The 23,682-nt window shown below is 44.1% G+C and overlaps 1 protein-coding gene across 3 annotated transcripts in view; it reads right to left on the bottom strand.

Moving 5' to 3' along the window:
* The window catches only part of SHROOM3 (shroom family member 3), a 254,302-nt gene that overhangs the window by 39,493 nt on the left and 191,127 nt on the right, over window positions 1-23,682 (bottom strand). For all 3 annotated transcript variants that reach the window (XM_082837589.1, XM_082837590.1, XM_082837591.1), the window contains 2 exons: window positions 21,987-22,118; window positions 5,251-5,382 (listed from right to left, as the gene is read on the bottom strand). In XM_082837589.1, the coding sequence (XP_082693715.1) occupies window positions 5,251-5,382; window positions 21,987-22,118 (264 nt within the window). The remainder of the gene's footprint in view (window positions 1-5,250; window positions 5,383-21,986; window positions 22,119-23,682) is intronic.

Raw genomic sequence — 23,682 nt, 5'->3', positions numbered from 1 at the left:
CTTGATGGCTGAGTATGCGATAATGCTTTGTGGCTGGACTGTCTCCAGAGTATATGGGAAGAGACTATAGAAGGATCACCTGCTGAGTCAGAACTGGTGCTGGAATTCAAGGAAAAGAAGACTAGATTTTCAGCAACTCACCCTAAGAATGATTTTCTCTAGCAAGGGAAGTGAACTTACTGAATGGAGCATCCTGCTTTGGGAGGGACAGGTATAAATTCAAGGGAGAAAGGAAGGGAACAGCTCCTGAGCCAACCAGGTTAGGGAAGTCAGTCCTGGCACCCAGTGGCATGGCATATGTCACTGCCAGTTTTCACTCCCACTCCCCTCTAAATGAGGAGGCTGTGTTGAAAATGCACATGACACGGCTCAGTTGAGGATAATCCCATATGACCCGCTTGTGCTTCCCTTTATCTCCTCTAACAGAAGACTCAGAGCTAATACTCTGAGGGCACATGGAAGCAGTAGACCCCACAAGGGCTGTTTTGCTCATCAATTCCATGCAGGTGGTAGACACTACCTAATCCTCCTCCCAACTGCTAAGAATTTTAGCAGTCTTTCACTAAAAGGGTAATTCAAATCTAATTTAGGAGCATGCAGAAAAAAATCAAAGTGAATAAACTGATGGGTTTACTGTAACACTGTTGAGTGGGAGGAAATGCCACCACCAACATATCTCAAAATACAGATGATGGGCTTCCCTGGTGGCGCAGCGGTTGAGAGTCCGCCTGCCGATGCAGGGGACGCGGGTTCGTGCCCGGGTCCGGGAAGATCCCACATGCCGCGGAGCAACTAAGCCTACGTGCCACGACTACCGAGCCTGCGCTCTACAGCCCGCGAGCCACAACTACTGAAGCCCGCGTGCCTAGAGCCCATGCTCTGCAACAAGAGAAGCCACTGCAATGAGAAGCCCGGGCACCGTAACGAAGAGTAGCCCCCGCTCGCCGCAACTAGAGAAACCCCGTGCGCAGCAACAAAGACCCAACACAGCCAAAAATAAATAAATAGAGAGATAAATAAATAAATAAATAAATAAATGACCCATGAAATACATTCCCACGTCAGGGTCTCAGGGCCTTTGTACTCGCTGTTCCCACAAAAAAGGAATGCTCTTCACCTGGCGCAATCCCTTTCCCTTATTCAAGTCTCCGCATCAGAGAAGACTTCCTGCTACTCACTGAAAAGCACCTCTTCTGTCCTTACTCCCTGTTACTTTGCTTTACTTTCTTCGTGGCACTTACCACTACTTGACATCACATCACCTCTGTTTGAAAGTATTAATATTTTCTAAATACTTAAGCCACAGCAAAAAGCACAAGTGTATGCAAACATTTCCTAAAGTGTACTCCCAGAATATTAATTGCTTAGGTGACCAAATATGTTTGGAAAATACTGGGCTAGATGACTTAAATAATTGTAATTACTTTAAGACTCCTGAGTCCTTAATAAACTCGCTCATGTGATGTTCTTAAAGGAAAATATACTAAGCAGTGTTTTCTAAACTTATGTGACCCTAGAAACTTTTTCCCAAGGAGTATCTAATGGATTATTATTCCATGGAACACACCTGGGGAAACACATACAGCAGGTTGGGGGCTTTTTATGTCTCGTTCAGTCTTGTACCCTCAATAATCAGAACTTATCTGAGACGTAGTGGGTATTCCACACATATTTGCTGAAGGAGTGAATCAATGAACACATACTGGTTCTTTAGTATTTTGATACTGTTATTTCAGCCTCTTAGGAGGGGACCAGGCTACATGACTTTTCAAGGTTTCTTCTAAAGTACATAGGACTTTAGAAGTCCTAATACTTTAGGACCATTGTGAGATTTCTGTATGACAGCAAAAAGGCAGTGACAAGGACCTGACAGAAAGAGGCTGAAATACAATTTCGGTGGAATTCCAGATCCAAGCTAGCTTGCGGGCAGTGAAAATTACGTCTCCAGTCTCTCTGAACCTCTCTCTCCTTCTCTCCTCACTCCTGCCCTTCCCCAACCCTAGAGCTCCCTCTTTCTCCTGCTTCTTAATGAGAAGCAGATCCACACATTTAGGTCATATTCCTGGTTTCTGGAACTGTCAGAAGGCTGTCAGAGGAATGCCGCCCATCAGACCACTAGACGCCACTGTGTTCCTCAGAAACGTGCCAGGAGAGCTTCTCTGTCTACAGCTGCCAAGGGCTGACCCTCTGAGCAGAACTCAGAGCTGCAAGACCGAGGCATGGAATGAACAGACCACAGGATGCTCTGGGCTGCAGTAGGAGCTGGGTAACCCGAGCTTCCCTTTCTCCCTCTCTCTTCCTCCACAGAGCTTTTGTGCTGAGAGTCATTGTGTCAGCGGGAGGCTGTGCTGAAGCTTGAATTAGAGGACAGACTGGTAGGTACAGTACAAGATCCACCTGCCTCTGGAGGTTGGGATGAGGAGGAAACAGCAGGTAGAGAAGCAGAACCTTCAGAATATTGCACTTCTGATGCCAACGCCATCTTTCTCCTGAGGCCTCTTGGAGCTCACCTTAGTTACTGTGAGCACTTATTCTAAGCACTGATTGCAGTCGTCTTATTTCTGCCTTTGGACAAGCTTGTATTTTAGGTCATGGTATGACTTCAGATTTAGGGCCTCCTAAGGCTAGCAGTTAGGAGGCTCCAAAGGGCCCCACTGTTTAGGGGTACCCTGTTAATACACTCCTGCATTTTATAAGTGTGTGCCGGTTTATGCCATTAACCTAGGCCATTACTAGGATTCACTGTACCTCTGACAAGTCTTCAGCCTAATTATTATAATTAGTTTTCATAGTTACTGAGTGCTCACTATGTTTCAGGAACTACACTAAATGCTTTGCATATGTTATTTTGCTTAATCCTCACTACGAGCCAATGAGATCTGTATTATGAATTTCATTTTACAGACAAGGAAACCAAGATCAAAGAGGTGAAGTGATTGGCTCAAGCTCATGCAGTAGGTGGTGAAGTGGAGATTTAAACCGAGGTCTCACTTAGAAGCCCAAGTAGCTCACCACCGTGCTGTCCTTCCTTCACACTCTTAGGCCCCTGCATCTAACCTTCTAAAGGCCTTCAACACCGCTGTGCCCACAGAGCAAAAGCACTGTGCCTGCATGGGGCGTGGGCACTGCTGGCAGCTCTGTTCCCGGAGCACACATGGCTCAGATGGTGAGAAGAAATGCTTTCAGGGTTATTGGGAGGGACATGGGCAAGGGAGAGGAGTGCCTGTAACAAGCAGGGTAACCAGGAAGGTATTCTAACGTGGAGGGAGCCATGCCCACCAGTCAGAGCTCTAGGATTTGGCCTTTGGTTTGACCAGACATGAGTGTTAGGGGTTCTGAGTCCTCGCCAAATGCGTACCCACCGCCTGGTAGTTAAGGAATCCTTCCAGAAACATCCTCCACTCTCTGACACAGACAAGCCCTTGCATCTCATTTGTATGCGGGACCCATATTACCTTGACTTTCCTACCTCCCTACCATAACCTATATATCCAAGTACTTCCAAAAAAGTGGTAAGTGACAGAGCCTGCCTCCCTGGGCTCAGAAGATGGATTCCAATTTGCATGGCTCCAAGTCTGTAGTAAATGTAGGGGCGTCCTGACTTAGTTCTTTTTTTTTTTTTGCAGTACACGGGCCTCTCACCATTGTGGCCTCTCCCCGTTGTGGCCTCTCCCGCTGCGGAGCACAGGCTCCGGACGCGCAGGCTCAGTGGCCATGGCTCACGGGCCCAGCTGCTCAGCGGCCATGGCTCACAGGCCCAGCCGCTCCGCGGTATGTGGGATCTTCCCAGACCGGGGCACGAACCCGTGTCCCCTGCATCGGCAGGCGGACTCTCAACCACTGCGCCCCCAGGGAAGCCCCTGATTTAGCTCTTTAATATGAAGAACTAAGTGGGTGGTCAGGCTTGGCTCCCTTCTCCCCAGTCCCCTTCACTTGTGTAAGGTCTGATTACTACAATAAATCCCTTCTCCTGTAACATCCATGATGGCTTTGCTTTTCCCTGACTGGACCTTGACAGAGTGACTAGAAAAGCAGAGGAAGAATAACTGGTATAACTGGTGTAGAGGAAGTATAGGAGATTACATGCAACGGCTTTGAAACCTAGCTTGGATTTGAGTCTTGACTTGGGTACTGATCAAATGTTTGACCTTGGACAAAGCCATCTTTCCAGCTTCGATGTCCTGTCCTGCGAAATGGAGTTAAGAACACTGTATCTGTTTCAAGGGCATATAGGAAGGACCACACGAGATGATGTATACACTGAGCAATCCTCCGTGTGTTAACTGCTTCGACTGGAGCTAAGCTGGATAAGTGGCTTTAACAGAAGGAGAAAAACCAACTGGGGAGTTCAAATACTGAATAAAATCATTCAGATAAAAATCAGATACAGAGGAACGGATAAAGAAGATGTGGTACATATATACAGTAGAATATTACTCAGCCATAAAAAGGAATGAAATTGGGTCATTTGTAGAGACGAGGATGGACTTAGAGATTGTCATACAGAGTGAAGTAAGTCAGAAAGAGAAAAACAAATACCGTATACTAATGCATATATGTGGAATCTAAAAAAATGGTATAGATGATCTTACTTGCAAAGCAGAAATAGACACAGACATAGAGAACAAACATATGCATACCAAGGAGGAAGGGGGTGGGATGGGAGGAATTGGGAGATGGGGAATGACATATATACACTATCGATACTATGTATAAAATAGATAACTAATGAGAACCTACTGAATAGCACAGGAAACTCTACTCAATGCTCTGTGGTGACCTAAATGGGAAGGAAATCCGAAAAAAGAGGGGATACGTATATACGTAGAGCTGATTCACTTTGCTGTACAGTAGAAACTAACATACCATTGTAAAGCAACTATGCTCCAATAAAAATTAATTAAAAAAACCAGATACATATTTGAAGAAAGGACATTAAGCACTGAGGGAGGGAGTTGTCAGTTTTTCTAGTATAGTATTATAACGTGTAATTGAGAAATGTCTGACTAGAATCAACAGGCCCCATAAATATCTCAAATGAGCAGTCAGTGTTCAAAATAATCCTGTCCTCCCTTCATGCCAGTCTAGCCCAGGATATGAAGATGACTCGTACACCATTAGGGGTTTTGAGAGGATGAGGATAGTGGGAAGAGAGACTTAATACTCAAGGTAAGTATCAGAAAACAATCTTTTCTGGAAACAGGACATTTGAAAGTAAGAAGCCCCTGGGTCTCAGCTGTGGCCACTTACCTGGAATGGTAGCTCTGGGGCCAAGGAGTGCCAATCGTGCCCTGAGATATCTGCATCATGCTGGCATCGGGTTGGTTCTCCCCAAATTTGGTTGAATGCCAAGAATGAGGTCGGCCCGCAGGTTCACTGCGCCTGGGGAGACACAGGAGAGGGACCCCCAGCGTTAGGAGCAATCTCAGCTGATCGCTTCACCAATGAGATTTATGGACTTGGAAGCAGAGACTGCTGTATCCTCAGAGATGGAAAACAATCAAGTAAATACTGGAAAATGGATCTTAACTGCTCACTTCTCTTAGTAACCATTGTTTTTTTTTTCTGCTTTATTAATATGTTTATTTTCCCTTTCATTTTGACATGATTTCAGTTACATAAAAATACTGCAAACTTAGTTTAAAGAATTTCTGAATAAACCCTAGGGCACTGTTGGTGAGAGTGCAAACTGGTACAGCCACTATGGAAAACAGTATGGAGTTTCCTTAAAAAAAATTAAAAATAGAACTAACAGTGTGATCCAGCGATCCTACTTCTGGGCATATATCCAAAGAAACTGAAATCAGGAACTTAAAGATATATCTGCACTCCCATGTCCATTGCAGCATTACTCACAATAGCCAAGATATAGAAACAACCTAAGTTTCAGTGGATGAATGGATAAAGAAGATGCCATATATACATACAATGGAATATTATTCAGCCACGGGAAAGAAGGAAATCGTGCCATTTGCAACAACTTGGACGCATTATGCTAAGTGAAATAAGCCAGACAGAGAAAGACAAATACTGAATGATTTCACTTCTATGTAGCATCTAAAAAGGACAAACTCAGAAAAACAGAGTAGAGTGGTGGCTATCAGCGGTTGAGGGGGTGGAGGAAATGGGGAGATTTTAGTCAAAGGGTACAAACTTCAAGTTATAAAGATTAACAAGTTCCGGGGATCTAATGTACAGCATGGTGATTATAGCTAATTCCGTATCATATACATACTTGAATGTTGCTAAAGGAACAGATTTTAAATGTTCTCACCAGCTAAGACAGAAATGGTAACTATGTGACTAGATGCAGCTGGTATCTAATACAGTGGTGGTAATCATTTTACAATTTAGAAATGTATCAAGATGTTCTACACCTTAAACTTGCAGTGTTATGTATCAATTATACCTCAATAAAGCTGGAAAAAATCCCACATAACCTTCACCTAGCTTTCCTACATGTTAATGTTTCATGCTTTATTAATTTAAGGCACATGGAGTTGCCTTGGTCTTTCTTTGCACTACTTGTCCATATATAAATATGGGAGCAATAATTCCTGCCCACCTCCCAAGGGACTTTCTGGGGATTTTGAAGTTCTCTGTGATATCCTGATGCTGGATAAATGCTATTATTTTAATATCTTGGTAAGAACGACATAAAAACTACCAGCTACCTTGGTGTTAACACACTCTGATCTGCGGAGTATAAACAACAAGATGCTCTCCAAAACAGTTTCTCATTTTGCAAGTCAATGACTTCACCTTTAAACATCCTGCCCTTATATAACACAAAGAACTGACAAAGCCAAAGGGGAAAAGTGGGTGTTCTTCAGACTGCAATACTGAAGGATGGATGAATTTGGTAAGGAGGATTACACTACTATAGAAGGTCAGAGTCAAGAGAGAGTGGCTGAACTTTATTTTTGGCAGAAAAGTACGATAATGTTTACCAACACCTTCAGGGATTTCTAGACTGAAATCTCAATGGAGAGGAGAGAGGAGGTGCCCTGAAGCATTGACAGAATGTAGCTACCTAGGCTTAATATCAGTTGGTACACCTCCTTCATGAAGGATCAGACACCTTGCTGAACGTTCTGAATCAGACTCTGAAGTATAAAAGGGGGCTGTGCAGAGGACAATGGAGATACGCTGTTTCATCTAGGTTAAGTGAAAAAAAATTTCCCTTTGTGCTTTAAAAACAATAGCAAGGGGCTTCCCTGGTGGCGCAGTGGTTGAGAGTCTGCCTGCCGATGCAGGGGACACGGGTTCGTGCCCCGGTCCGGGAAGATCCCACATGCCGCGGAGCGGCTGGGCCCGTGAGCCATGGCCGCTGGGCCTGCGCGTCCGGAGCCTGTGCTCCGCAACGGGAGAGGCCACAGCAGTGAGAGGCCCGCATACTGCAAAAAAACCAAAACAATACAAAAAAAGCAATAGCAAGGCTCCCTTTTAAATGTAAGCTATCCAGACCTTTCTTCAATTTCCTTCCCATTCATTCAAGGGCATCCATAGAGACTTTCTACGTGGCAGCCACTATGCTGGCACTGGGGGTCCAAAGAAGAACAAAGTATCACTAGACCCAAATAATTCACAGTACAGTAGAAGAGACAGCCAAGTAAACCGCTATAAGACACTGAGATGGGTTCCGTAATCGAGACCTGTACAAGGTGCTCAGTGAACTCAGAAGAGGCGGTCACCGAAAACATGAAACCATGAAAGATTTCTCCAGATGGCAGGGGGCGGGAAACGGAAGGGAAGGACAACCAGGTAGAAGAAACAGCACGGTGGGCTTCCCTGGTGGTGCAGTGGTTCGGGGTCCACCTGCCAATGCAGGGGACACGGGTTCGTGCCCCGGTCCGGGAAGATCCCACATGCCGCGGAGCGGCTGGGCCCGTGAGCCATGGCCGCTGAGCCTGCGCGTCCGGAGCCTGTGCTCCGCAAAGGGAGAGGCCACAACAGTGAGAGGCCCGCGTATCGGAAAAAAAAGAAAAGAAAAAGAAGAAACAGCACGACAAATGCATGGAAATGCAGAAGAACACGGTACAAGCAACTTAAGTAGGTGGAGAGGAGATGACGAGTGAGAGAGGAAGGCAGCAGATGAAGGTGAAGAGCTAGGAGGGTCCAGGTCTCACTGAAGGGTGTGAATAGTATCCTATGGGTTTGGAGGCCACTGAAGAACCTTAGCCAAGGAGGGCCATGTTCAAATTTGAGTTTCAGGAAGATATTGCCAATAATGAGAATATATTTGAGAGAGACAAGATCGGAGGCTATCGTCTTGGCCAGGGTAAGAGATAATCAAGACCCGGCACTAAGGCAGGGGCAGTGAACTTAAAGGGATGACAGATCTAAGAACCAACCACCGAGGAGGCGAAATTCCCAGCCTAGTGAGCGCTTGGATGTGGTTGGTGTAGAAGAGAGTATAGTCAAGGAGGAAGGACGGTCTTCATGTTTGTAGCTTGAACTAGAATGGTAAGAACTATGAGATGGAGGGACGGGAGTGGAAGGAGGAAGGAGGGAAACAGAGCGGGGAGGCAGATGGCTCACTTGGGGCGTGCAATGTGAGGGGCCCTGGGGACTGCAGTGGTGGACAGGAAGCAGTGGGGCCCACAGGGCTGGAGTCTGGGCTGCACATACACATTGAGAAGTCATAAAACACATGTCCTCTGAGAAAAGATAAGCTGCTTGGGGAGAGTGCGTAGGAGACAGAAAGGAAGTGCTTTCAGGATGGGCCTCCGAGAACTATCACAGTCTGGGGGTGGAATGGGGTTGGGGAGAGTCCCACAAGAGAGTATGGGAGTTTCACAGCATCCCAGCGGGGAGAAGGAGGAGGAACTGTCAATCATTCCAACTGTGAGTGTGATGTGGGTAGATGCACGTCCACTGGATTTGATGACTGATGAGTCTTTGCAATGGAATGACAGGGGCAGAGGCCTGATTAGGATGGGGTAAGAGGTGAATGAGAGACAAAATGGAGACAGCAAGGGCAGATCATTCTTGCAAGACCTTGGCTCTAAAGGGGAGAGAGAAGGTGGTAGCTAGGAGGCTAGAGGGGGCCAGGGAGTGAAAAGGATTTGTTCTTGCTGTTTTGTTTTAAATAATGAGAAGTATGAGCAAATCTGTGTGAGACAGGGAGTGCATACACGCACAGCCCAAGACACCGGATGAGGAGAGGCTGACGCTCCGTAAGACTCATGAGGAAGTAGGCAAGGATGGGATTCTAGAGCACACGACCTTATGTAGGAGTAAAGGCAGGTCCACCGAAGTAAATGAGAAGAAAGGAGGAGGTAAGATGTTGATGCTCATATGAAAGGGAGTGGCTGGGAGGACAGCTGGAGGGACTTCACACCCACTGTCCTCTGTCTTCATTAGGAAGCCCAAGAGGGAAAGGTGAGGGGCTTGATGTGGTGGATGGGGTTCATGGGCATGACAGATGAGGACTGAAGAGTCGAAACGGATTAGAGATACTTAAAAGATTTAATAACTAAGATATGGTCTCTGCCCTTAGGGAGCTTACATTCTGGTGGGGAGACCAAGTGAAGTATTCCTCTAATAAATAATAAATCATAAAGAAATAATTCTTAAAGATAAAGTAAGTGCCCAAGACTTGCAATGCCAAGACAGGACACCCAACTTGCGGAGCTGCTTCTCCGGAGTAGATTGCGGAGGTTAACTCTTTGTCCTGGGGTAGAGGAAGATTTCATCCCAGGTGTAACATCGATACATTAAGAACAGGGTGCTTGTGAAACAAGCAAATCAGTAGGCTCTGAAAAACATACCCCTTTCTTTTGGGTGCAGAGCATATGTTGGGAGGTTTCAGAGATAAATCTTTGTTTTATAAGATTCTTCCAATATGTACAATTAAGTGATGAAATGAGGACAAAGAACAATGAAAAAGATGACCAAAATATAGCCCACCAACTCTCAGACCTTGCTGGAGCAGGGTGGGTGTGTAAATCAGTGCACCTGAATAAAGAGCAGTTTGGCAACATTCAGCAAAATCATTTTAAAATAACATATCCGTCAAAAGATTGAAACACAACCAAAATACTCATCAGTAGCAGACCAGTTAAGTCAGTGTGGTACCTCCACACAACAGAATATGTATGTGGCCATTAAAAGAACTGAGTAGTTCTATACATATGGATATGGACATATCTCCAAAATATATGGTTAAAGGACAATTGTAAGATACAGAACTGTGCGTACAGTATACTGCTGTGTGTGGGGAAAACCATACAGAATCACTTACGTTTATTAATGTAAAGAGTATTTCTGGAAGAATACTTGAGAAACTAGAACCAATGACTGCCTCTGGGGAGGAAAACTTAGTTTTCACTGTATTTCCTTTTCTAACTTTTGAATTATGTCTGTGTACATACGTTACCTATTAAAAAAGCCAAGTATTTTAAAAATAGCCTCTCATTTTGAAAATATAATTCACTGTACCTGGAGATAACCAAAAAAGTCAAACAGCTGTTTATTGACTTTTTCAATGATGCAAATAATTTAATAAGCATTCCTAAAGAGCACAGCATGCCTTGACATTTTAGGATCACTCTGATCTTAACGAAGATAAGGAAATATTTTCCTAAAGCATATTACATCATGAGCATACCAATAAGAGTCAGAAGACGATTTAATTTTAAAATTGAGCCAACTAAGTTTTGTGTGTGCATGTAATTCAAACAAAGCCCTTTTGTTGCATTCCTAACCACAAACAAGGAAGCTTAATTGCGTGGGATGGGTAGGCTGATGAAACTGGAACTAGCAAGTGGCACGATGTCCTTCTTAGATGATTTTGCCCTAACACACAGAGAGATTCAGGAATGAAAGCATATTTTGGAGAAATCTACAATAAAGCAGTTCACGTCTTTCGGGCAGTATTCACTGATCACCTACTATGCGCCTTCTACCCTGCTGAAGTACAACTGGAGCCCTGGGAGGTCACAGATGCCCTCAAGGAGTTTATAATCTTGTTGGGGAGCCTCAGATGCAAGAAAAAGTATTAAAGAGCATCTAAGTATTACTCATTCACTCGAAAAATATCTGAGTGCCTACTGAGTGCCAAGCATCATTCCAGGCACTTGACACACATTTTCTCACTTAACCTTTAAACTGTATCTTTAGGACATAGGACCATTAATGAGAAAATGAGGTAATCAAGAGAGACTAAGCAACCCATCCACCGTCACAAGGGTTTTGAGGAGCAGAGCTGATATTTAAACTCAGGCATCTGTCCCCGGAGCCTGCGTTCTTAACTTCTGAGCAATGAGCAGTATAAAAGAGGTGAGGTGGGCGGAGTAGAGAGACGGACGATTAACAAGTAAGCAAATAAACAGGGAATTTTCATGTAGTTATAAGGGCTCTGGAGGAAACAGAACAGGGTAATGTGAGAGTGTGACCGGGGATCAGGGACGGCCGCTTTGAGAGAGTAACACCCGAACCAGATCTAAATGATAAGAAGGAATCAACCTTGCAAAGAGCTGGGGGCAGAGTATTTAGCGCACAAAGCAAAAAAGAAACACAAAGGCCTTGAGGCAGGAATAAATGTGCGGATTTCAAGAAGCAGAACAGACTGTAGCCCAGAGCCTTGGGAATGAAGAGCGGATGGTAGGAAAGTCATGAGATCATACTGGGCCGTGCTAGCTCCTGAGGATTTTGGTTTAAGCACCAAAAAGCTCCCTTGCTGCCAGTGATCGAGAATGGGGTCTGAAGTTGGCCAAAAGGCCTGGTAGTAGAGTGGGACTTCGGATGACCTTGAAGCATTGGTATGCTTTGGATAAATGGAGAAGGTCACAACCACCACTTGGATAATAAGAAATTCTAAGAGTTGGAGTTAATTTTTTTGTTGATGCTGTTCTTTGATGAGCTGTTATGACTGAGACTTTGCTTGGGCTCTTCTGGGTGCGCTAACTTTATAAACCATGCTAGTTATCAACTGGACATGAGTTGAACATGTAAAAATACCAAATACACTCAATACCGGCACTACCAAATAAAACATCATGTGTCTTAATTCACTTACTAACCCCCATCTGCCATCATTTGTTTAGTGCTATAATAGACACAATGCTATAATAGACAACGAAGTCCATCATAACAAGATTCTAGTCTTACCCACTCCCCCCAAAAAAGAAAGAAAAACCACTAATATCAATGTATTCTGTAAATTAGGTTTATCAGAATTAACATATCATGGATTTGGGTTGAGAGCCTTCATGATATAATTACTGAACACTTTGAGCTTAGCAGGGGATAAAACATGTTTCTTAAGGTTCTTTTGTGTATCACCGTTATTTCTTTTCCTATTTTTCCTCATCTTTTAAAAAATTATGAAATACTTCAAACACACATAAATGCATTCAAGTGAATATAAAAAACACTCGTGTGTACTCATTACCAAAATTTATCAAATCTTAATATTTTCCCCAAATTTACTTCAGGTATTGTTTTGAATAGGTAATTAATTCACACAGTTTAAAGAAAAAAGATCAAAGCCATTAAGAAGTCTTACTCTCCTTCTCAGCCCTCTCCACCCATTTCTCTTCCCCCTACAGCAAACCTCTGTGGTTAATTTCTTATGTATGTTTTCCAGTGCTTTGTTATGCAAGTATAGGCAAATATGAACAAATCTCTTTTCACCCGCTTCACAAAAGGAAAGCTATGTGGTGTTCTACCCCTTGCTTTTTTGAACTTAACAACATCTGTTGTAGATCATTCTATATCAGTACTTACAGAGCTTCCTCGTAGCTTTTTTTCCCCCCCTTTTAGCTGCCTGGTATTCCATCGTGTGCATATAACATATTTCTTCAACCAGACCCTTTTTTGCGGACACTTTTTGATTTCCAGTCTTTTGTTATTACAAATAATGCTTCAGTGAATAACCATGTCTACACACTGTTTTCTGTGTCCACATATCTGCAGAAATTCCTAGAAGTGGAATTGCTGGCTCAAACTAAAATGCACTTGCAATTTTGGTAGTTATTGCTAAGCTGCCCCTTTCATGCTTTAAAGGGGAAACAAACTTAACATGAATAATTAAATGTCATCGTGCAAGTGATTCTTAGGGGGGATATTGGGGATATTATAATTACACCTTCTTTAGTATATTAGAATAGATGATTCATATTTGAACAACAATGCCTTTCTAGGCATTTCCTGTTTATAGGAAGATTATGTGCCCCAAACACTGATGATAAAAATATACAGCCACTGAAAACTAAGACCAAGTTAAGATGCACTGGGCTGTACTCATAGCACTGTTTCATTCATAGATCCAGACGAAACTCTCTCTGGAATAAATGAAGAATCACCCTATGTTGAGATATGTTTTTTTGTTGTTGTTTCTTGTTTTGTTTTGTTTTGTTTTGTTTTGCAGTACGCGGGCCTCTCACTGTTGTGGCCTCTCCCGTTGCGGAGCACAGGCTCCGGACGCGCAGGCTCAGCGGCCACGGCTCACGGGCCCAGCCGCTCCGCGGCATGTGGGATCCTCGCGGACCGGGTCACGAACCCGTGTCCCCTGCATCGGCAGGCGGACTCTCAACCACTGCGCCACCAGGAAAGCCCTGAGATATGTTTTCTACATGTTCACAGGAGACGGACAAGCTCTCAAGAACTTTCAGGGTTGAAAACACCCATTATCTTCCAAAATGTAAAAGAAGGTGTAATTGTCCCTTAGCACATGGTTGGCAAAGACATTGCTTTTGAGATATCCTTTGGCCCTTTTCAGCATCCCTAACCTCTAGTTTCTATGACTACTGGGCTACTCAAAGCTATACTTCGACTTTTTGGATTCACAGAAAAATCTAACAGGCAAACATTTCTGAGGCTTTTATAATGGCCTAATGTCTGTGTCTTTAAAAAGTGGTTCAGTGGGTAGAAAGGTATGCATTAAGTAATATAACCCCATGGCAACACACAGTCCTGTCTGGAAAGAGAAGTTCTTTTCAAAGGTCACATCCTGATAATATGCCCTGGGGACTTTTGGCTTTGGCAACTGAATCACAAGTAAGAGTGAAGTCGGCTAACAGACAGACCACGTAAGACTCTAACATCTAAAATTTGCATAAAAGGTAAAAAAAAACCCTTTTCGTGTAAGATACTTTTTTACCCCATTCCTTCACACTGGCTCCAACATCATTTCACCACTAGTTAATCTCCTCCTCGCTCTCCATTTTGAAACATTTTTTTAGATTAAATTTTATTGGGGCTTCCCTGGTGGCGCAGTGGTTGAGAGTCCGCCTGCCGATACAGGGGACGCGGGTTCGTGTCCCGGTCCGGGAAGATCCCACATGCCGCGGAGCGGCTGGGCCCGTGAGCCATGGCCGCTGAGCCTGCGCGTCCCGAGCCTGTGCTCCGCAACGGGAGAGGCCACAACAGTGAGAGGCCCGCGTACAGCAAAAAAAAAAAAAAAAAAAAAAAAAAAAAAAGATTAAATTTTATTGATGACCACACAGAACTATTACCATTAAAAAAGAGGGCATAGCCATGGGGGTGGGTGTTTTTCACTTAGCCACCAATGGGTGATGATGTTGAAATGCCTTTTTTCTCAATATGCCCCCCTTTCTTCCCTCCTCCCCTCAACTCTGACATCTACAGAGTAATCAGAATACTCACTCAGCTCTCCTCCCCACACTTCAACATCTGCCTATATGTCACACGGCAGAAATTGACACGAACACTATAACATCTTTGCTCTGTAACAGCATTCATGTTTGTTTTTCTTTGATTTTCAATTTCAATTACAATAGAATCGCAGAGCATACATAGACTAGCATAAGCGCTAATTATCAACAATTTCTTCTTGTCAACTCTCAATTTGCAACTGGGCATTTTATTTGTTGGAGGAAGGAAGGAGGGACTGGTTTTTACTGATTTCTTGAGATATCAGATATTATGATTTAAAATTTTTCTCCTCTACTACTTCTCTGTGTCATAGAATATGTTGCCAGGGCTGAAAGAGAAATCACTTTCATGCTGTTTGTTTTTATCTTCCACACAGAGACACATGCAGACATCCACAAATATATGCTCACGGATCTCAGAGAGAATGAGATAGTTACTGTGTGTGCCCCAGAATTGTTTGGAGCCTCTCCCAGAGGACCCCTGTTGGGCAAATGGGGAACAGCTCAGCAGGACACGATGAAGGTGCTCAGGGCTCTTGCCCTCCACCCAGGGGGCTGCAGGGCTGAGGGCAGGAGGGGCAGGGTACCCACCACTATGGCTGGACACCCTCCTCCTCCGTGTGTAATCCCACAGAAGATTGTCCTTTGAGGGTTTAAAGGATACCCTTTACACCACATACCAACCAAGACATTTCAAAATCAAGCTAATTAACTTTGATGCAATGCTTAAAGTATAAGCTAAATTTCATTTGCCAAAACAGTAACGAAAAGTTTTTGCGTGTGAGGCCGACGCCTTACCTTTTGGTAGTGCCTTTTTTCTCAACACCATCCCATTCAACAAAAACAAATAAGTGCTCCCCAAACTTCTAACACTAAAGACACTGAATTCTCTTTTGGAGTAAGTCATGCATTGTATCGTGTTTTTCTCTTCTCTATTTCACTTTCTCCTCATTTAGAGGAATAGGTTGCAAGCGAGAAATTAAAGGCAACGACAACAAAAGAAAACAAAAGAAAGGACAGAAAGCATTAATTTTAGATAGGGACCTTAAACAGTGGCCAAAAGGATCCATATTTTAAAATCATACCAGAAAAGACCCGAACGACAAGGATAGTGAAGGTTTTAAGGCAAAGTGGATGAAAACTTTATGAACACTTGTTCCAGCCCCTCAGTTCCTACCTGCCAGCATTTCCATAATTAATTTCACAACAAGGAGGAGTTTAACCACCACCACGATTCACACATAACCTGACACTGCTGGGGAGAAAATTATAAAACTCAGAAGAATGCTCTCTCTTATTCATTCGCCTTCAAGTGAAAGGATGCCAAATTAAACTTGAAATACCAGCCCTGGATGCCTCTCTTTATAGATGTGTTTTATAATCTAAGCAGTTCCTATTTTCTTTTTTACCTTTTACCTGGTATAATAACGAAATGAATGCCCGTAATAATACAATAAATATTCAAGTCACCTGGAGATCCAGAACATTACCACTACTGGTGCAGCCACCCGTTCTTTGCCATCTCATATTTCCTTTTAAGTAAAAGCATCTAGGGATGCAAACACTGGCATTAAGCGTAGCTCTGAACAAAAATTTCAAATCAAAGATTGTATAAGGATAAAAGCTGAATTCAAATTATTGTGAAAAAGGGAAAAGATAATCAAGAATCTAAACCTTCAATTGTGATGGAGGTAAACACTGTACACCCAGCAATCTCAATACACACTTCTTTTCATGTAAACTCCAATGAGAAGACCACACCTTTTCTTTAATATTGAGACTACATGTGCAGGTTCCTTTTCTTTATACAAACATTGGCAATGAGAATAGAGAACCTGGCTACTAGTACATAGATAAGTAGCCATTGCTTGTGAGAGAAATTGTTTATTTGAAATTCCCCGGGGAAATGGGGAAGCAAAACCATGAAGTACACAGCAAAGAGCAACTGCTAATCTGAATGAGATAAAAAGCCACTCTAAATACGTACATCATAATATGGTGACTGTATATATAGGAGAGAAAATGATTGAAAATTCCCACACAGGAATATTAATAGTACACTGAATTACCCGAGGTGCTCAAATAATGAGAATTTTCATGACAATTTAGAGAAATGGGCTTAAACTTAATATGTGGCTGGTTATTAATTTTTCTTTATAAATAGACATAGCACAGCATCAGAAAGATATCTGTGAAAGGCTTATCAGTTGAGAATCCTGCAATGCAAGATTCAAAATCTCATTCTAACATAATAGTGGGCTTACCTTGTGGCAAAGAGAATCATCCCAGATAACAACCCTCTGGCCAACTGCATGTCATATTCAGGAGAGGGATAAAAAGCCATTTCACCCTGTTAACTGCCCTTTCTGCTCCTCCCTGGGCTGCAAAGGCTTCTCAACGATTCCATGCAACTCCCATCAGACAGCCTGAACCGCCTGGAACTCACTAAGCTCCATGCAAGTGGGAGGGACTCATTCCCAGCCACCTCTGTAGATTGCCAATTAAAATTCAATTCCTGCTCTCTAAGAGGGAAGAAGAGAAAGTGACCCTTAGTAACTTCCCCGGAGAAGAGCCAGCATCTTAGACAATAGCACACAGCTTGGGAATGCCAGAATGCTATTCCGTGGGCAGGAGGAGGAGGGAAGCAAGGAAAATCATCTGCTGATAACATGCATCAAACTGCAATCAGGAAGTTTCCTTTTTTTTTTTTTGCGGTACGCGGGCCTCTCACTGCTGTGGCCTCCCGTTGCGGAGCACAGGCTCCTGACGCGCAGGCTCAGCGGCCACGGCTCACGGGCCCAGCTGCTCTGCGGCATGGGGGATCTTCCCGCACCGGGGCACGAACCCGTGTCCCCTGCATCGGCAGGCGGACTCGCAACCACTGCGCCACCAGGGAAGCCCAGGAAGTTTCCTTTTTAATTGCTCTTCTCTGATAAACCTGCACCCTCCTCCACGTGCAAAAATGCCGCTGTCTGCAAAACTGCGTGTTGATTGCTTTAAGCTTCCCACCCTTTGGAGGCTACTGAAAGAGGTCCTACAGCAACATCCACTGAGGCTTCCTGAGACACACTGTCCTGAGCTCACTAAGTCAGGAGGACGAGGACAGAACTCACTGCCGGTGGAAGTGCAAGTGCCAGCTGCTAACCCTGCTGCCCAAATAAGGATGAATGAAGAGTCAAAGCCTGAGCGTCTATGACCCATTCATCTCAATGTACTTTACAGAGCACATATCACCAAGTATGGTAAGTGCTTACTGATTAGATGAGATGGTCATTATAATGATGGTGGTGACTGGTGGTGGAGAATGAGGATGGGACAGGAAGCTCATGGAGGAAAGCACTGGCTTGGAAAATCTTGAGTTTTAAGCTGGAACATTTTGTCTCTTGAACTAACTCATTGAACTACCCTAGCCTGAGGCTTGACAGATTTTAGGGAGAAGTTCTGCCGAGATAAGTTAGATCATAGGACTCCTACTGACAAGTCAGACAAGAGAGAACTCAGGGATCCAAGCACAAAAGGAAAGGTGGGATCGGATGTGTGCGAACATTAAGCCCTGGACCACTAAGAGCTTCTCTCTCTCTCTACCTTGGTGGTTTGGCTGGTCTCTGTATATACCTGGAGTGAGGGTGGAGGGGAGTTTCTTCCTTTTGCTCTTTCCTTTTTCTTATAAATAAGTGAGAAAATCCTTTCTGGCTATTTTCTCCATGAAAAAGGAGCTACACATACCCATGACCCACTGGACTTGGAATTAGCTCATGAGGTGATCCCAGCCCTTTTCAATTTCAAAATCCGTGTAGGCTTCTGTGACCTGTCATGAATTAGACTTGCTCAGTGCCCACTACTAACCTTCCACCTCAACACCTGTGAGACTCCTCAGATGATAAGCACATCATGTCTGCTCTGTCTAAAGACATCAGCACCTCACCCCTTCCCATATTTCAAAACAGGACTTAGACCACAGCCAGCCTGGAAGAATTCTTAGTGGCCAAAGCTGGAACAATTTGAGCAATAAAATCAATAACAGTATTGGATTATAACCCACAGAATAAAATAATAGGAAGGAGTCCTTACTGATATAAATAGTTGGATAAATAAATAAGTGGAGGAAAGAGACAGCTCTTCCTTACAGAAGACTTCCAATTAATAAATGTGGAAGGAATTAAGGAAATACAGACTCACCTTTAGAACATTACAGTAATAACTGTCACAGACAATATCTGTTGATAGATGCTAAAATCAGTGGGAGAAAGTTTGAGGAAAAACAGAATATTTGTACAGCCTCAAAGCTATCTTCCCCCTCAAGATATGTGTTCGTTTACAAGGAGACAAACAATAACTTTACAGTGAGGAAACCTGGCAACTTCACCTTAACCAGGTAATCAAGGTTAACATCACCAGTAGTAAAACACTGACACCATGTAACCCGGGAGAGGACACACTAAGAAGGACACATCACTTCTCTGGTATTCTTGCCAAAAATGCTCAACCTCAATCCAACCATGAGATAGTATCAGACAAACCGAAATAGAAGGCATTCAACAAAATAACTGGCCCATACTCTTCAAAAGTGTCAAGGTCATAAAAGACAAGGAAAGACTGAGGAAGTATCACAGATTAGAGGAGACTAAGGAAACATGACAATTAAATACAATGTAGGATCCTGGAATGGAAAAAGGACATTAGCTGGCGGGGGGGGGGGGGGGGAAGGTGAAATCTGAATAAAGTCTATAAAGCCTTATAGTCTGTTGATAGTATTACACCAATGATAATTTCTTAGTTTTAATATTTACACTATGGTTTTCAAAGATGTTAGCATTAGAGAAAGGTGGGTGATGGGTGGATGGGAAATCTCTGTACTATTTTCACAGCTTTTCTGTGAGTCTAAAATTATTTCAAAATGAAAAAAAAAACAAAACGGGCAGGATTTGGGATCCGAATAAATTGGATGAGAACCACACCAATTTCCAAGTTTAGTCCAACATCAGTAAGACCTGGGTTGCAGAGACCTCAGAGCATAGGGAAGAGTTATGAGGTGGACTATTGTAGGGGCTTATGATATACTTTTGGAGACAAGACACACACAAGTAAAATTCTTAGAGTATAAGTAGAGTAAAACTTCCAGCCAATAGGACATGAGTGGGCGTGAGGTATGCAACATCCAGGTCATGACGTTTTCAAAAGGAAATTGCTTGCCTATCTGCTCCCTTACAGTCTCCCTTCATACAGACACAGCATCATGAGCCAGTTTCGACCACGCTGATGAGGGCAACCCCAGCTTCTTTTAAAGATAATCGCTTCATGGTTCTAACCACAATCTCTGCGTGGTTAGGATGCCAACTGGACACACATTGAGGTTCATTTGTTTCATCCAACTCTTAAGGATTGTTTTATGAAATATTTCAATTGTTTCAAGCTCAAACCCAGGTCTGTGTGATTCCACTCTTCACGCTCTTAACCTGCTCTTGATCTGTCTCCTAAATTCCAACCAAATCTGTCTCATCTCTTGTCCCACCACCACTTGCTAAGTTCAAGCCTCGATCATTGCCCACCCAGGCCAGGGCAATAACTTCCTAACTAGGACTTTCTGGCCTAAAGTACTTTGGCACTGATGCTACATTAACCTACACACCTCAGTGGCGTCTTGTTAAATAAAAGGCTCTGACCCTCTACATTTTGAAGATCCTAGGAGGCTGAAAGGAATAGCAGTAACCTTGGGGATTCTTCTTCTTCAGGCTGTCCCTGGAGCAACCTTTTGCCAGCTGCTTCCCTTATAGATGGAGCCTTCTGCAAAGCTCAGCCTGTCCTCAACTGGTATGTTCAAACTTCTTTGGAATCCTTTTTTCAAAGAAAACCTTACAGAGAATCTTAATGTAGATACCATATACAAGTGTTGGATTATAGGAAATATAACAAATACTTTAATGTATATTTGCATATCCATAAACATGGGTAATTGCATAAATCTAAGTTTATAATGTTTATTTATTTCTAATCCAAGCCCACGTGTCTACATGAAAGAGCCACGCCCCCCCAAACTGAAATCAGGATAATTGAAAACAATGATAACCAACATCTACTGAGCGCTTATGATGGGCTAGGTACCACTGTAAGTGTTTTATGTATATTAGCATTTTCAATCCTTTCAGCAACTCTTTGGGGTAGATTAGTTATTAAACTCGTTTTATAGATTGGAAACAAAGTTTAAATACTTGCCTGCAGTTATCTATTAAGTGGCAGAATCAAGATTTGAATTCCAGGTAGCCTGATTCCACAGACAACCCCCGCCCCCATCTTACTCACTATATTATACTGCCTTTCATGCTGGCACACAGACTTATGTGACAGTGATGAAAGGCATGATGAGAATGATAACCGGAACATCATTATACCACCACCTAATGTTTACTTCACCTGACATTTATTTCTTGTTCCCCAGGAGCGGGGCTCTGTGCTAAGTGCTGAATACCTTATCTCATTGAATTCCCACAGTTGTCCTAGGAAGTAGGTTCTGTTATGCTGATTGCTGAGGCAATAGGGTGGAGTGGTTGTGAGCTCAAACTGCCTGGATTTGAATCTACTGCCTCCTAACGAGATGCCTTTACACTAGTGCGAACCTCACAGCACTGGTGTGAGAATTTGATGAGGTATGCAAAGCCCTAGCACAGAGAAAGCACAGATAAGTAGCTTCAAATTTTTTTTTTTTTTGCGGTACGCGGGCCTCTCACCGCTGTGGCCTCTCCCGTTGCGGAGCACAGGCTCCGTCCAGATGCACAGGCTCAGCGGCCATGGCTCACGGGCCCAGCCGCTCCGCGGCATGTGGGATCTTCCCGGACCGGGACACGAACCCGCATCCCCCGCGTTGGCAGGCGGACCCTCAACCACCACGCCACCAGGGAAGCCCGCTGCAAATTTTTATTAGACCGACTTTGTAATCTCAGGACATTCCTCAACTAGAGATAAGACGTGTTCAGTGAATATCAGTTCAAAGATGAATCAATCTTGTTGTACAATGTAACGCATTAGTCATTTCCAAAGTGCAAGATGTTGGTGTATCTCTTTTAGTGTTTTAAATTATAGCTTTAAATACAGTTGCCAATGTATTTTAAAAAAGATATTTGCATCAAATGATTTGAGGGACCCCCAGATTACCTCCCAGGAACTTGATGCTTCTTCAGAACCTAGTTTGAAAACTAGCATTAGGTGGTTATCCTCCTGAACCCTGAGCTTCCATCTGACCCCCTCGTCCGGGCCCTCCTCAGCTCTCTCACTCGTCTGTGTTCTCGACCAGCCTTGCCCCCCAATTCCCTCTTCCAGCAGCCAAGTCCCTCTTCCGAACCGCTCAGCGCAGCCCTCCGTGCCTCTTACCTGTGCTTCAGTCGAAGTTTAACCCCTCCTGACCATGCTGCTTTCCTGTGCTGGGGGTCAGAGGTCAGGTGCTCCGGGCTGAAGGACTCAGAGGTGCCTGTGTCTGCAGGGTCCGGGTCTGCACACGCATCTCTGGAAAAAATAGGAAAACAGGAAGTTGAGCATGATGGTGTTCCTGGGCAGGGGGCACAAATGAATCCGACCTGGAAAATGTATGAGAATTAACCCTGGGGTTAGAGGAGAGCAGCACAGCTGAGCGTAGAGGTCTAAGCCTGCACCCACCTAGGCGCTCTGCCCGAAGGAAGGCAAATGCGCTCCTGGGGGTCTTCATCCTCCCCTATCTGTGTTCCTGTGAAGCAATAACGTGTACTTCCCAATCTTAGAATACCAGCTTTTTCCAGCCAAGGGGGAAAGAAATATATATTGACTGTTATGAAGATGAACCCTCCTATAACTCAGTAGCCACTGGTAAGTAAGTCAAAAACTGGCCTCACTGAAGCAAACTGTCCAAGAAGGTGGTTCCCTGAGACCAGTCCCCGCGGCCTCCTGTCTCGGTTTCGCTGGAAGGAGCGCGATCCGCCAGTGCAGCAGCCCTCGCTCCGTTCAGTGGGTGGCAGCTCGGGGGCACATGCCAACTCTTGAGGCCGAGCTATTTCACATTGTTTAGATTCCACCGTGCTGCAGGCGAGCCTTCTGTGTGTCCATCTAACCCCACCCCCCACACAGTCCCTAACACCATTCCCATAGCTGTTTCCCTCCATACTCCCAGGCAGGCAGAGAAAAATGTTAAGCCCCGAGCGCCCAGGGCGTCCCACCATGGGAACACAGGTATTTCTTCTCCGGAGGAGAGGCTTGGCTCCTGAATTTCCAAACACCCTGACTGCACCTTCAAGGCCTCCTCTCGATCAGACTGTCTGTCCCCAGCATCAGGTTCTGAGGAGGGCTTGCCACACTGGGTACCAGTGGTGTGTTTTCATGTCTGTCTCTGAGAGCCGACTGGTAACCCCTGCACCACGTCCTCTGGAGAAGGCGCAAATGCCTGCTGTTTCTCCTCTGCGTTGGCCTTGGCCGAGAAGGGGTGGGATCATGAATGGTGGTGATCTCTTTGTATTTCAGGACAGGGAGGGAGATGACCAGGCAGTCGGCAGGGAGTTTCTACTTCTAAGCTAAAGTTTTCATCTTTAGTTTGATCGAAGCATCATTACCTCCTTTGTTACTTTACTTTTCTCACCAAACTTAAGATTCCTGGCTTTGAATATATTCAATATTCCCCTAGACTTGAAGTCTGAAGACCTGGTTGAGGTTCTGTCACTTGCGAGCTGAATGACGTTGGGAATGTCAACACTGAGCCTCAGGGAATGTGAGAATAAGAGGCAGAGCCCACAATGTAGGAGCCTGGCCCTGGAGTCTGCTGCTGAGTCAGAGTCCTGGCCTTACCCTCTGACCAGCTCGGTACCTCCGTCCTCTCTGTGCCTGTTCTCTCGTCTCTGAAATGAGTGCAAAGGACCAATGGCTTTCATAGGTTGTTGAGAAACTTAAACTAATTCAGATAAAGCACTTAGGATAGAGTCTGGTACATATTCGGCCCTCAGCAAATCAGCTCCTGTTATTATATGTATCCTGCAGAGTTGCTATAAAGTTTCTAGATAACGACTATTAACTGTCTAGCATAGTGCCTACACATGGGGTATGTGCT

Source organism: Leucopleurus acutus (assembly GCF_964270905.1).
Source record: "Leucopleurus acutus genome assembly, chromosome: 4".
NCBI lineage: Eukaryota > Metazoa > Chordata > Mammalia > Artiodactyla > Delphinidae > Leucopleurus > Leucopleurus acutus.
This window is presented reverse-complemented; position numbering and strand designations above follow the sequence as displayed.